This window comes from Harpia harpyja, chromosome 4 (genome assembly GCF_026419915.1).
Source record: "Harpia harpyja isolate bHarHar1 chromosome 4, bHarHar1 primary haplotype, whole genome shotgun sequence".
Taxonomy (NCBI): Eukaryota; Metazoa; Chordata; class Aves; order Accipitriformes; family Accipitridae; genus Harpia; species Harpia harpyja.
The window spans coordinates 64,309,952-64,323,618 of NC_068943.1; the positions used below are offsets into that span (position 1 = coordinate 64,309,952).

The window sequence follows — 13,667 nt, forward strand, 5'->3', positions numbered from 1 at the left end:
CTTTTACATCAGTATAGAGACATCTAGGCTGAGCATCATTTGGCTTGCTTTCTTCTTCCTCCAATGACATTTTTTAAAGAATCACAGAGTTTTCATTTTTTTTTCAGCTTTTTTGTCTAGGCCAGTGTGGGTCACATTTATTTGGACACTCACATCACCAGCCTTACAGGATATTTTAGCACATAGCTGATTAGATTAGCAAATCTATACTAAAGTTTTTCCTTCTTTCTTTGTTAGATGGAGTCCATTTCTTCTCAGCAGTCCTTTCCATCCCATCATGGAAGCATGTGGTTATGCTGAGGAAACCAAGGTTTTCCTTGTAACACTGCACAGCCATGCATTCTGTTTCCCATCCTTACATGCATGTACTCATTTGAGATTATCTTTTTCTAAATAGAAATTGCAATCATAAATGGTTCTAGGCCTCTCCATCTTTTCACCCAGGAAGCATCTACATCACAAAAACCACAGTGACCACTTATTGTCAGAGGGCCACATGATTCCCAGAGGCTGAAGTAACCTCTAGCTTCTTTAGGAGAGAGATGATACCTGTCTAAGACTTTGTGCAAAACTTGAATGTACCAGGACCCTAATTCATGAAATACAGTGTAATGTTATTAATAAGATCAATGCTAAAATGGAGAAAATGGAAAAAATGGCATCAGAATAGACATTCAAAAATCTCCTACTCTTACCTCTATGCTCCAAAGTAGGATCACCTATATAAAAACTGCTCAGAAATTATGGTTGCCTAACCATACTTTTAAAAATAGCCAGTAATAGGACACTGTGGACTACTACAGCCTATCTATTTCAGTACTTCACTCTCCTACCTTCAGCTTTTCCTATGTCAAACAACTCTCCTCTGCTGCAGTTTACTTGTTCTAACCACAATGAATATGGAGAAAAACTTATTCCCTTCTTCTTTGCAAATTGCCTATATGTATACTGGTAAAATAAACAGAGCCAGAACACAGGCCTGAATGGTGGACCTTGATTATCTACAATGTCATGTTCCTAGAACGGGCCCTCATGGAGTTTGGGCATTGCCCTAATAACTTCCCAAACACAGTTTGAGACTTATTACCAGCTCAGATGCAGCTATGTCATCATGAAGGCTGTAAAAGAGTTTAAAGGCCAGATAATGTCTCCAGGCCAAAGAATAAACTCTAGTATTGGTTTGTTGGGGGGGGGGGGGTGTTAGATAAATGTACCCTTTATAGTTAATTCTTATCAACTCTCCTTTTTTGGACAAAACAATGTCAATCTCAGCCTTTCTTCATAGACACCAGGTTGTTCTCACTAGAACCCATGTCGTTTTCAACTGACATTCCCAAAACTAGTCCCTCAAGTGCAATTCCCAAAGTGCAATACTCAGCTGCCCCCTCACCAGTGCTGAGTGAAGATGAACATGATTTTCTGTGGACTACAAATAATGTTCCTATTTATGCATTCCAGATTGCTTCATACACAATTCTCTAAGTACTCTTGGATGAACTTAATGAGCTCTAATTGATTTTGTAAATCTCTAACTTATTTAATACTTTTTAATATGTTATTCCAGCATTTATAGCACCATAACCCTTTGCATTTGTTGCTGAAGCTGATGACATTAACAGTGACAGCACAGGCAGATTTTTCAGTGAGAAAAAAAAATCACTACATATTTTGGCGCCTCTGGAGTAACATTTTGGTAGCATCAGGTGGTGGTCATAGAGAAGCTCCTATTACTTCTACTATTTTTGTACCTGTTCTGTGAATCGCTGAGAAATTTCTTTCTCAAAAGCTGTCAGCCTATCCACTTTCAAAAGCACTTGTATGTGTTTTAAAATTAAACGCTAGACTGTTAAGACTTTTTAGGAATGAACTGTGCCTCATAAACCAATCTCTTTGAAAGGAATCCTTAGAAAAGCAAATCAATAAAATTAAAATGATGAAGATAGCTAAACAGTTATCGTTGTCAGCTGACCTCCTATCAATTATCTTGTGGTGTTGTGGCCTTTGTTGCCCCTGGTAATCAACCTTGACATAAGTTACTTGTTTTTGAAGCTTCAGCTGCATAGCTTCTCCATTGACAATGATGGGGTGATACCAGAAGCCAGGCTTTACCATTGCCTCTTGCCTTTTGATATGGACTTTGGTATGAAATGAAACCCCGTGTGGTGGTCAACAGCGGAGCTCGTAGGTGAGCATGGCTGGGCTGCGATCTGCTGGTGGAACAAAAGAGTGTTTGCCTAGAGCAGCAGACCTTAAGGGTGACTGCATCCGTGACTGATGGCTAATGAAAGAAGTTTGCTAATTTGCAGTGTAGCTACTGCTGACTGATAAAGGGCCGTGTACAGTAGCCTCGGTCTTATCTCTTTCGCCAAGTTTACACTGGTGTGACACTGCTGAATTTAGAGAAGCAGTTCCTGACTTAGTTCAGGGCAAGGGCAGAATCAGGTCTGATTTTTGCACCACAACCCATACAGATAACCCAGCTTTCACTGGGAAACATCCTGGGTATATTTCAGAATACTTCAATATGTATAAGCATATTTACAGCCTTTCCCCATTTTGTGAGGATATTTTGGATCTTTCTGGTACCTCTCATTATAAAATATTTCTAAGCTAAATCCAGGACATATAAATCATGACTCTGATTTCTTTTGCATAGGGTAGCCTGCCTAAATCACTGCCACATTCTTCTCATAGTAGTTGTTTAAAATTAATAGCACATGCGGAGGAAAAACTAAACCCTTTGACGTCACTCCCGAAATGAGGAAACATAAACAGAAAAGGCTTCGCTCCACCGAGCTGACAGTGCGGGCGCGGATTGGTCTGCTCTCCCGCGCCTGTGGCAGTTGACAGCACCTCCCAGCCCTGCACGGCCTTCGGCTCCGAACACAGGCAGGCAGACTGCAGCAAGCTCAGCTCTACCCCAGCCCTTACACTGGCAGAAAAGTGCACTCTCTTCCCGAGTCTTTTTGCTTCTTAAGGTGGTTTTATTGGCTGGGTTGGGGGACTTGGGGAGGTTTTGTTTTCTTTTTTTTTTTCCTTTTCCTTTTTTTTTTTTTTTAATTTTATTTTTGTTTGCTGTCGTTACTTAATTCTATTCCTAATCCTGGATGCAGTTACTGGATTCTGCAGTACAAGTCTTCATGAACAAGCTGCACCGCTTAGAGATTTCACGGCATTCAAAGGTCACAGAACTGCCACTATGGTTAAATGTCTTGTTTAATGGTTGAGGTATGTACAGCAAATCTAAAAGAGGCAGCATGATTATTTTTGAGGGGGAACTAAAATTGTGACGGGGAGAGGGAGATAATACTATTATTTAGGGGAAAAGATTTTTACTGGTGATTGTTACTACAGCAACCGGTTTTTGAATTTCCTCCCTTTTTCTCTTTATTCAAACTAGATGAAAATTTTAACCTATGTTGATTTAACCATTTGATGGCAAAAGAAGATTGCAGAAAGAATCTGTTATTGTTGTCCTTTGTGACCCCTCTGAGGAAAGGGTGATTGTTTTTTCTATATGCTTTCCTACTGCTCTGTGTCAGGAGAGGAGACCTGGGACTTGGCTGCCTTAGATGAAGGGAGAAGAAAGCAGAAACTCATTCTTATCCTGAGGGGACTGTGAGTTTGAGAGTTAGAGCAGAGAGAGAAAGAGTTGGAAATAAACAGGTCAAGCAGAAAAGAATATCGGCCTCATTTTTAGGAGTACATATACCACATCTCTCTCTTTTTTTTTTTTTTTTTTTTTTTTACTACATGCTTAGATTATTTTACTTGTTTTGGGTTCAGAAGTTAGTTAAGAAGCAGTCTGCACTTTGGCTTATAGGCAGATCCTCAGTGGGAAGGGAGGGAGCTGATCATCTTACATCAACACCAGTTTTCAGATAGCTTTTGCTACTTAAACAAAGAGTGGAAATTTGCTTGGAAGTTGAAGTAATGTAGCCTGATGTCTGTTAGATGGCATATAGGTTCAATTCATATTTGAGCTAGTGATCTGCCTTGAATGAGTATTGCAGCATTACAGTGGACAGTGTGTGCTGCAGGAAACGAAAGCAACTGCTAGCATAAAACTAACATTGTTTTCAGGACTGTGGTTCTAAAATACAAGAGGAGGAGCCACTTGTCAGACCTCGTGTGTGTGTGCGTATGAGTGGTCTTAATAATTTCAGCCAACACAGCGGATTTATATTGTGAATTGGATTAATATACAGGTATGCTCAATGACTAGCAATCTTCATATTTTCCCAGTTTGTGAAACGAGACTTTTTACAGCTCTGTTTGAGATGTTGCTGTAGATATAAACCCTCTGCAATTCAAAAACCTTTCAGTTTAACTTAAAAAATTATACCTGAAAATTCATGTAACAAGGAACACAACATAAGCACACCTACTTCATGCAATGCACCTCAAAGGGTTACAAAAATTAACTACACTAGGCTGAAGCATGCTAGCTTAAGGACTGCAAAAATATTAGCTCTGAAATGCAGAGGATGTGATATGTGCTGTGAATGGACAATTGCTATTCTGCAGTGCCTAGTGGGAAAACAAGGACTTTGTGTATTGCAAATGCATAACTGCAGCTCCTCCATTTCCTTTGCTGTATCTTCACTGATGACTGCAGAAATAAAGAGGCTTGTCACAGATAAACTCTTTAGGGCCCCATCTCTTTGGAGATACTTGAGGATATTTTTTTTTCATATCATCCAACAACCCAAAGTCAAGCTTTGTTAGTTGAACTGTTATTCTGTAATCTCCACAACATTCTCTCCTCCTCTGCCCTCCCCGAAGTATTACTATGTGAACTGCCAGCTGTTTTCAAAAGCTAAAGCACTGATCCTCTAGCCTCAAGTTTAGAAAGGTTAACACAGTATTTGTTAGATAATTAATTAGTAAATTTGACTAAGGGGAAGCCTCAGTCTACAGGGACTACAGTCTGTTCTGTAAGGAACAACCCTGTAACTACATGAAGATACCCAAGTTTCCAAAAGACATTTGTTTATAATAATTTCCTAGAATTAAATTATTCACTTCTTTTGATAAACATTTTTTTGAGAAGCTTAGTTTTTAAGCTCTATAATCTACACCTTGCTGCATCTGTTTTGTAGCAACTGCTACTGGTAATACTAATAGTAAATATGTGAAGTAGACTTCAGCTGAGGAAGTGACACTGTTTTTCTACTTCAGTGAGAAAAGTTTACCTGCAATGCTTTCTCTGAACATTCTTAATTCAGCATCAGGAACAAAATATAATTTAAGGTTGGCCTTTCTGCAGTGGATGAAATGCTTACTGACATTTGCAGTCACATTGCCTCAAAAAAAAAGTCTGTATTGCAGAAGTTTCATGTCATATGAATGGCTGCTCATTCTGAGGACAAGACCTGTCACTAGTGAATCTCTAGTGATTCCAGTAGAGTAAGGCGTACTCTGCTGAGTCTGATCCAATGTATTGCAGATCACTTTTTTAAACTGTGAAATTTTTAATTCTGTAAACTGGTATATAAATATATCATTCTAACAGCACCTGTTTCCTCCCCTTCCTCCCTGTTTATGTGCTTTTCCCTTTTGAAACCCAGCCCTCTGCTTGCCTTTATCACACCTCTAGGTAGGTCATTAAAGCAGACTGATTTTCCGGTGTCTTCATTGCAATTATGAAGTATAATTGAGACATTCAATCATACGTCATTCCTTTTCACTCACCCCATGGTTCTTCTACCAATAGTTAAAGCATATTTAAATGAGAAACAGCCTGAAAATTGATATTTTATGTGTGTGTATATATATATGGTTTTCTTGTAATTTCTCAGTCTCCTAGGGAAAAAACTTCTCTTGTACCAGTAATTTCCTTTATAGGAGCTGTATGAAGCAGAAATGCCAGCTACTAACCAAGATATTACTGTTAATACACTAAAACCTTATGCCTCTTTATTTAATGATAAGAAATGTTTAAGACCTAATCTGTCCTGTAATCAAGCTAGATATATGGCCAAAAGCCCTTGATGCAGTTGGGCTGACAGAAAAACAAGTCATTTGAGGCAGCCAGGAAGACATCCCATGTAAATGAGCATTCTTAGCAACTCACTATTGTTCATCTTTTCTTCATTTTCGTGCTTGAAATTATTATAGAGCTCCATGTGTTTGTCACAGGGTGAAAGTGAAAGGGACAGCTGGGGTCCTACCAGCTGCCAGAACAAAATTAAGTGTTTTGTAACGAAATGATGGCTCAGTATTTCTCCTCCTACATCCATATTGGGTGGAAGATGGGACTCTCTGTGTTGGAATTATAGCATTCATTTTTCTTGTTCCTCAGCCAGAAAGCAGGCTTACCCTTGCAGGGACATCAGTTTTTACACTTTCAGTGAAACATTGGCTTTGCATCTAGTGTGAACATTGCACTTTTCAGTCACAAACTTCAGGATGCGGAACTGATGTTATTTAGAGTTTATACCCTGGGGGCACTGAGACACACAGACGTGTAGCCTAAGTGTCCAGAGCAGTTCAGAAGTTCAAATGCCTTTTCTTTCTCTGGCCAACATGAGGTCCATCTTTTTAGGTAGCTAAAGATGAACAACGGTAGCTGAAAAGCTGGGCCACAAAGCCAAGCATCACATATGCAACCAGACAAGGGTGGCTGGTAACCTTTTTCTGTGATTTCACAGTAATGAGTGGAAATCAAAAAATGTGTCTTCTGATAGTAGTTGGTATTTGTCAGGTCTGAAGTATTAGCTTTGTGTAAATGCTAAAGAGAGGGAATATATTTGTTGTAGTTAAGACAATTTAATTAATTAATTTATAAAAATTTAAAATGCGAAGTCAACTTCTGAAAGATTTTTTAGCAAAAAGAATTCTTCACTATCTTCCTGAAAATTTAGAACACTTAATTTTATTTTTATTATTGTTTTTACTACAGTAGCATTCCAAGAAAATTGCATTAGAAAACAATATCTGAACCTCTGAATTTATCATTTCTGTTTTCCTGTAACAGACTGTGGGATTCAGGAGATACATTGCTAGCATTCACAGTGCTCAGATCTGGGCTAGTGATAGCTATCTATTTTAAAGCCTCCAGTTTTAAAGCAGAAAATTAACAAATCAGAGCCAGATCAGATAGAAGAGAGAGCAGTACTAGAAGCCAGACTGCAGTGGCAAAACTGTAAGTGAAAAGTTTGGGGCAGAGACAATTCTCAAAAAACAACAGTCAACTGATTTAAGCATTTCTTTTGCACACATTTAATAGTGTGGTATCTGCAGTCCAGCAATGCTGTAATTTTGATATACATTTTTTACTTGTTCTGTTCTTAGAAAGTGAAAAATGTATAACTATCATTTTATTATGTAAATAGTGTTGAACTACAGAAACTAAACTAATGAAAGGGCCCTATTGAGTTTGATTTTCTTATTCTGTTCTTCCTCCCAGTGGGAGTTGTGAGTGAGGATGGATGAGAACTCAGTTTAGATACTTATTTAAGCCACATAGTCTCATGGTGGTATATGATATGTTTCTGCTAGCTTACTATCCAGCCAAATAAGACATCCAGGTTGCCTGGATGGATAAACATAGCTGATGATCTCTCCCTCTTAATAGGTGGGGAGGAGCAGTTAGGATTCTCCCAGTCGCACACAGAGACAAATTTGTTCTGGTTTAGCTAAAGAAGAATTGCATGCAGACACAAACAGCAAGTTCTATTTCTCTTTGTATAGGTTATTTTAAAAATAAGAAACAAATATTTAGAAGAAGATAGTCGCAGAGGTACTTTTTTCCTTAGCTGGTAGGTTTATACTAGTTACCCACAAAAATTCCTGGTATGAGAAAACTCACCAACTAATATCTCACTGTGGCATGTGTTAATGCCAGAAGTGTAAGGTTTTTTTTAAAGTAGAGTACAGAATCTCCTGTCAAACTAAGTTTAGCTAATTGTCAGAGGCAGAAAAACACACTTGTGGAGCAACTGCTTTCAGGACCTATATACAATTTTCTATATGGTTGTTCGTAGCAGAGTCTATGATACTAACCCATCTGGATGTAGGAAAGATGTTTTGGAAAGGACGAACATTACCTTTCCGAGAATCTAAGTGGGAGGTAGGCATGTTTTGACTGAATATTCAGCAACTCAGACGGCTCAGAGAAATATACTTCCGTAAAAGTGAAATTAAGAAACCTCAACTTCAACTAGAGAACTCCTGGAGAATGATATTGAGCTACTGTGTACTCACTTCTGCTCCCTTTGGAAATTGCCCTTTATTCCTTCTGAAAGAGTCTGTACTCTCATGTTCTTACTCCCTTTCTGTCCCATCACCCAACCTTTTTCCCACAGCACACTTCAGTGCTTGTGAAGACAAGGAACAGGAAAACACACTTGATTAATACGTGGCTCAGAGGCTGGTGCCATCGGTAGAATTTGGGGGGTTTTGATCATGGGGAGGTTTACACGGCACCGGGCCTGCTGGCAACAGATGGAGTCCAGCTATCTCAAAGGGGGAAAAAGATTCTCGCTCATGAGTTGGCGGGCCTCAGAGAGAGGGCTTTAAACTAGGTTTGAAGGGAGAAGGGAATAAAACTAGGCTCACCAGAGATGAGCCTGGGAGCAGCATGCCAATGTTGGGGGTGGATCCAATAGCCCAGCTCAAGTGCATCTGTGCCAATGCACACAGCATGGGCAATAAACAGGAGAAGCTGGAAGTCATTGTGCAGCAGGATAGATATGACTTAGTCGTCATCACAGAAACATGGCGGGACAACTCTCATGACTGGAGTGCTGCAATGGATAGCTATAAGCTCTTCAGAAGGGATAGGCAAGGAAGGAGAGGTGGTGGGGTGGCTCACTATGTTAGGGAGAGTTTTGATTGTACAGAGCTCCACATTTGTGATTATAAAGTTGAGTGCTTATGGGTAAAGGATGAGAGGGAAGGCCAACAAGGCAGATATTGTGCTGGGAGTCTGTTATAGACTGCCCGACCAGGTTGAAGAGACAGATGAATCATTCTACAAGCGGCTGGCAGTAGTCTCACAGTCATGTGCCCTTGTTCTCGTGGGGGACTTCAACTTTCCGGACGTCTGCTGGCAATACAACACAGCAGAGAGTAAGCAGTCTAGGAGGTTCCTGGAGTGTGTGGAAGATAACTTTCTGACACCGCTGGTAGGTGAGCCAACCAGGGGAGGGGCCTTGCTAGATCTACTGTTTACAAACAGGGAAGGACTGGTGGGAGGTGTGATGGTCGGAGGCCGTCTTGGGCTTAGTGACCATGAAATGATAGAATTCTCAATTCTTGGTGAGGCAAGGAAGGGGGTCAGCAAAACCACTGCTATGGACTTCCGGAGGGCAAACTTTGGCCTTTTCAGGACACTGGTTGAGAGAGTCCCTTGGGAGACGGTCCTGAAGGGCAAAGGGGTCCAGGAAGGATGGACGTTCTTTAAGAAGGAAATCTTAATGGCTCAGGACCAGGCTATTCCCATGTGCTGCAAGACAAACCGCTGAGGAAGATGACCAGCCTGACTGAACAGGGAGCTTTTTCTAGGAGTCAAGAAAAAAAGGAGAGTTTATCATCTCTGGAAGAAAGGGTGGGCAACTTGGGAGGAGTACAGGGATCTTGTTAGGTCATGCAGAGAGGAAATTAGAAAGGCAAAAGCTCAGCTAGAACTCCATCTGGCCACTATTGTAAGGGACAATAAAAAATGTTTTTACAAATATGTTAACAACAAAAAGAGAGCCAAGGAGAATATCTATCCTTTAGTGGATACAGAAGGGAACATTGCCACCAGAGATGAGGAAAAGGATAAGGTATTTAATGCTGCCTTTGCCTCAGTCTTTCATAGTGAGACCAGTTATCCTTAGGGTACTCTGCCCCCTGAGCTGGAAGGCAAGGACGAAAAGCAGAATATACCCCCCTTAATCCAGGAGGAAATAGTTAATGACCTGCTATGCCATCTGGACACTCACAAATCTATGGGACCAGATGGGATCCATCCAAGAGTACTGAGGGAGCTGGCGGAGGTGCTCGCCAAGCCACTCTCCATCATTTCTCAGCAATCCTGGTCAACAGGGGAGGTCCCAGATGACTGGAGGCTTGCCAATGTGACATCCATTTACAAGAAGGGCTGGAGGGAGGATCTGGGGAACTACAGGCCTGTCAGCTTGACCTCAGTACCGGCAAAGATTATGGAGTGGCTCATCCTGAGTGCGCTCACACGGCATGTGCAGGACAACCAGGGGATCAGGCCCAGTCAGCATGGGTTCATGAAAGGCAGATCCTGCTTGACCAACCTGATCTCCTTCTGTGACCAGGTGACCCGCCTAGTGGATGAGGGGAAGGCTGTGCATGTTGTCTACCTTGACTTCAGTAAGGCTTTTGACACTGTCTCTCATGGCATACTCCTTGAGAAGCTGGCGGCTCATGGCTTAGACAAGTGTACTCTTCGCTGTGTAAAAAAACTGGCTGGATGGATGAGCCCAGAGGGTTGTGGTGAATGGAGTTAAATCCAGTTGGCGGCGGGTCACAAGTGGTGTTCCCCAGGGCTCAGTATTGGGGCCAGTTCTGTTTAATATCTTTATCAATGATCTGGACGAGGGGATCGAGTGAATCCTCAGCAAGTTTGCAGATGACACCAAGTTGGGCGGGAGGGTTGATCTGCTTAAGGGTAGGGAGGCTCTACAGAGGGATCTGGACAGGCTGGATCGATGGGCCAAGGCCAATTGTATGAGGTTCAACAAGGCCAAGTGCCGGGTCCTGCACTTGGGTCACAACAACCCCATGCAGTGCTACAGGCTTGGGGAAGAGTGGCTGGAAAGCTGCCCGGCAGAGAAAGACCTGGGGGTGCTGGTTGACAGCCGGCTGAATATGAGCCAGCAGTGTGCCCAGGTGGCCAAGAAGGCCAACTGCATCCTGGCCTGCATCAGAAATAGTGTGGCCAGCAGGAGCAGGGAGGTGATTGTTCCCCTGTACTCAGCACTGGTGAGGCCGCACCTCGAGTACTGTGTTCAGTTTTGGGCCCCTCTCTACAGGAAAGACATTGAGTTGCTGTAGTGTGTCCAGAGAAGGGCAACCAAGTTGGTGAGGGGCCTGGAGCACAAGTCTTATGAGGAGCGGCTGAGGGAACTGGGGCTGTTTAGTCTAGAGAAGAGGAGGCTGAGGGGAGACCTTATCGCTCTCTACAACTACCTGAAAGGAGGTTGTAGTGAGGTGGGTGCTGGTCTCTTCTGTCAGGTGGCTGGAGATAGGACGAGAGGAAATGGCCTCAAGTTGTGGCAGGGGAGGTTTAGGTTGGCTACTAGGAAAAATTTCTTTACTGAGAGGGTTGTCAGACATTGGAATAGGCTGCCCAGGGAAGTGGTTGAGTCACCATCCCTGGAGGTATTCAAAAAGCATGTAGACAAGGCAGTTCAGAACATGGTTTAATGGGCATGGTTTATGGTTGGACTCGATGATCTTAAAGGTCTTTTCCAACCTAAATGATTCTATGATAAGACTGGCTAAGCTCTGGGGCTTGTCCTAATATGGGGTGGCAGAGCTACCATTAGTGTGAAAGGACTCATCCCTTGGAAAGAGGGATGACGATTCCTGGGTGGTTGCTGTGCTTTAGAAACAAACACATATTCACATGAAATGCCTTAGTACTTTCCCAGGAGTTCAGCTGTTCCTGGTATAGAATGAGAACTAGGACCTCTGCTTAGACAGCCCCAGGGGACAGCATCTGCTTAATATTTCTGTAGAAGACTACCACTTTCCACAAGAAACTGAGGATGTAGCAGTGCTGTGAGCTTCACTTACGTATGCAGGCTGAACACTGAAGTACCCTAAATATGGGCAACACCTGATGTTTGGTTTTGCCTTTCCCTCACTTACCACTTATACTTGGCTTTAAACCTCTGAGAAGGTTAGGTAGAATGAGGACTTGCTGTGTACCAGGCTGCTGGGAAGCAGGAGAAGACCTCGCATAGGCACTCAGAGAGACATGAAAGCAGATGCATGAGGTCTTCGTGGAGAAAGCACTTTTCTGGCTTTGTGTTAACTGACAGCCATGTTGAAACAGACTACTGACCCTTTCTGTTTCAAATGTTGGGATATGACTTGGCTCTGTGTTACTTATTCATAGGCATTTCTGTTTTGCACACTGCCATAATATCCGAGTGTCTATTAATAACAATGTTTAAGTGGCATCAGAATGGCCATCATAAATTTAATTAGGCAGTGTATCTCCAGTTTAATCAATATAGTCATTAGAAGACTGTAAGACAGCCAGGAAAACAATAATTAGTCCTGATTAATAAAGGAGAACTTGCACGCATCAGCAAAGGAGAGGAGGGAGCTTTGCCTGTTGAAGGCTTGGGAGGACAGTGAGTTTATTTCTGCTTTAGCAGATCTGAGGACACTGTTATTAAAAAAAAAAAACTCTTGAAAATGCCCTTACAATACTAAATAAAGTGGAAAATAATATCCTGTAGAGAGACAACTACTATACTGAAAGTATATTTCCAAATTATAAAATTCTGTTATTAAAAAAACCTTCATTTTCTTGAACAAACTATGAGTGCCAGCTAGAAAGATAAAACTGGAATGTATTTCTTCACCAAGCAAATTCCTCAGGTGCACAGTTGCTTTGTTTTTGTAGGACTGCTTTAAAAAGCAGAACAGTCAAAAGATAAAAAGAAGACTCAAATTGGATTGGTGTGGGAAAGCATAAAATGGCATGGTTCCACTGAGATTAAAAGGACTCCATCAATTTATATCTGTGAAAGATCAGACCTGCTGAGCTTTCAGGTCTTATAAGCACTCCTTCTCCTCACCAGTAAGATCAAATTTTAGGCTCATTAGCCTTTTGCCATACCTGTTTCATACCAGTTTTCCACCACTTCTCCAGCATTGTGGTACCATCGGGCTGCTTTTGATGGTTCCGCAGAAGCTGCGATGTATTCTTTCCCTTCCACCACCCTATAAAACTCCCTTCTCTCCTTTTCTTTCTCACAGGAAAAAAAAAAAAATGTTTACCAGATTTTATTTGAAATCGCAACGTCACAGTTAATTTTTAGCTTACATGCTAGCATCTGCAGAAGTGTATATATTTGTAATACAGATGGGGCAGATCTCGCTTGTTTTCAGTATAGACTATGAACTGTTTCAATGACACAGCTATGTAAGCAATAATCTTAAAAGCTGAGGAATAACAGGGAAATAGTAATTTTGTTTAGGGACCAACATATACTGCAGTGTATCACAAGTTTTTTTTCATGTAGTAAGGCTGTAACATCCTGTCTCTTTGAACCATGAAACTATGTCTGTAATAATAATATCTACTACCAAAATATAACCTCTGTAATAGTATAGGAACAAAAACCAGTGCAGCATGAGGATGTTGAATGAAGCTCATGCTATATATCATCATCAAAGCTGATAGAATTGGTCAAGCTTTCAAAAAAGCTCGAAGTCACTTTAGTCTCTAAATGAAATGGCCAGATCTGAAAAACTGCTGTGTATAAGAGCTTGCCTGGGAAATCTTTTCCCATTCTACCTCAGACGGAAGTAGCCAACAGCCTGTAGTTAGTGTTCTCAAGAGGGTATGGGAGAAAAAGATTCAAGTTCCCTCTCTGCTTGTGTTGGCTTTCCTAGGGTGAATTACCACTGCAGTGTCCTCCAAGGGTTGAACTCTCTATTCATGGGGCCTGGCAGACAGAGCCCAC

The 13,667-nt window shown here is 41.5% G+C and overlaps 1 protein-coding gene across 1 annotated transcript in view; it reads left to right on the plus strand.

Annotated features, from left to right (window-relative positions):
* The first annotated feature begins 2,848 nt into the window (after positions 1 to 2,848).
* PDE7B (phosphodiesterase 7B) overlaps positions 2,849 to 13,667 on the plus strand; it is a 183,238-nt gene continuing 172,419 nt past the window's right edge. Inside the window, exons 1-2 of the mRNA XM_052784442.1 lie at positions 2,849 to 2,978; positions 3,114 to 3,228. Of these exons, the coding sequence (XP_052640402.1) occupies positions 3,208 to 3,228 (21 nt within the window). The 5' untranslated portion in view covers positions 2,849 to 2,978; positions 3,114 to 3,207. The remainder of the gene's footprint in view (positions 2,979 to 3,113; positions 3,229 to 13,667) is intronic.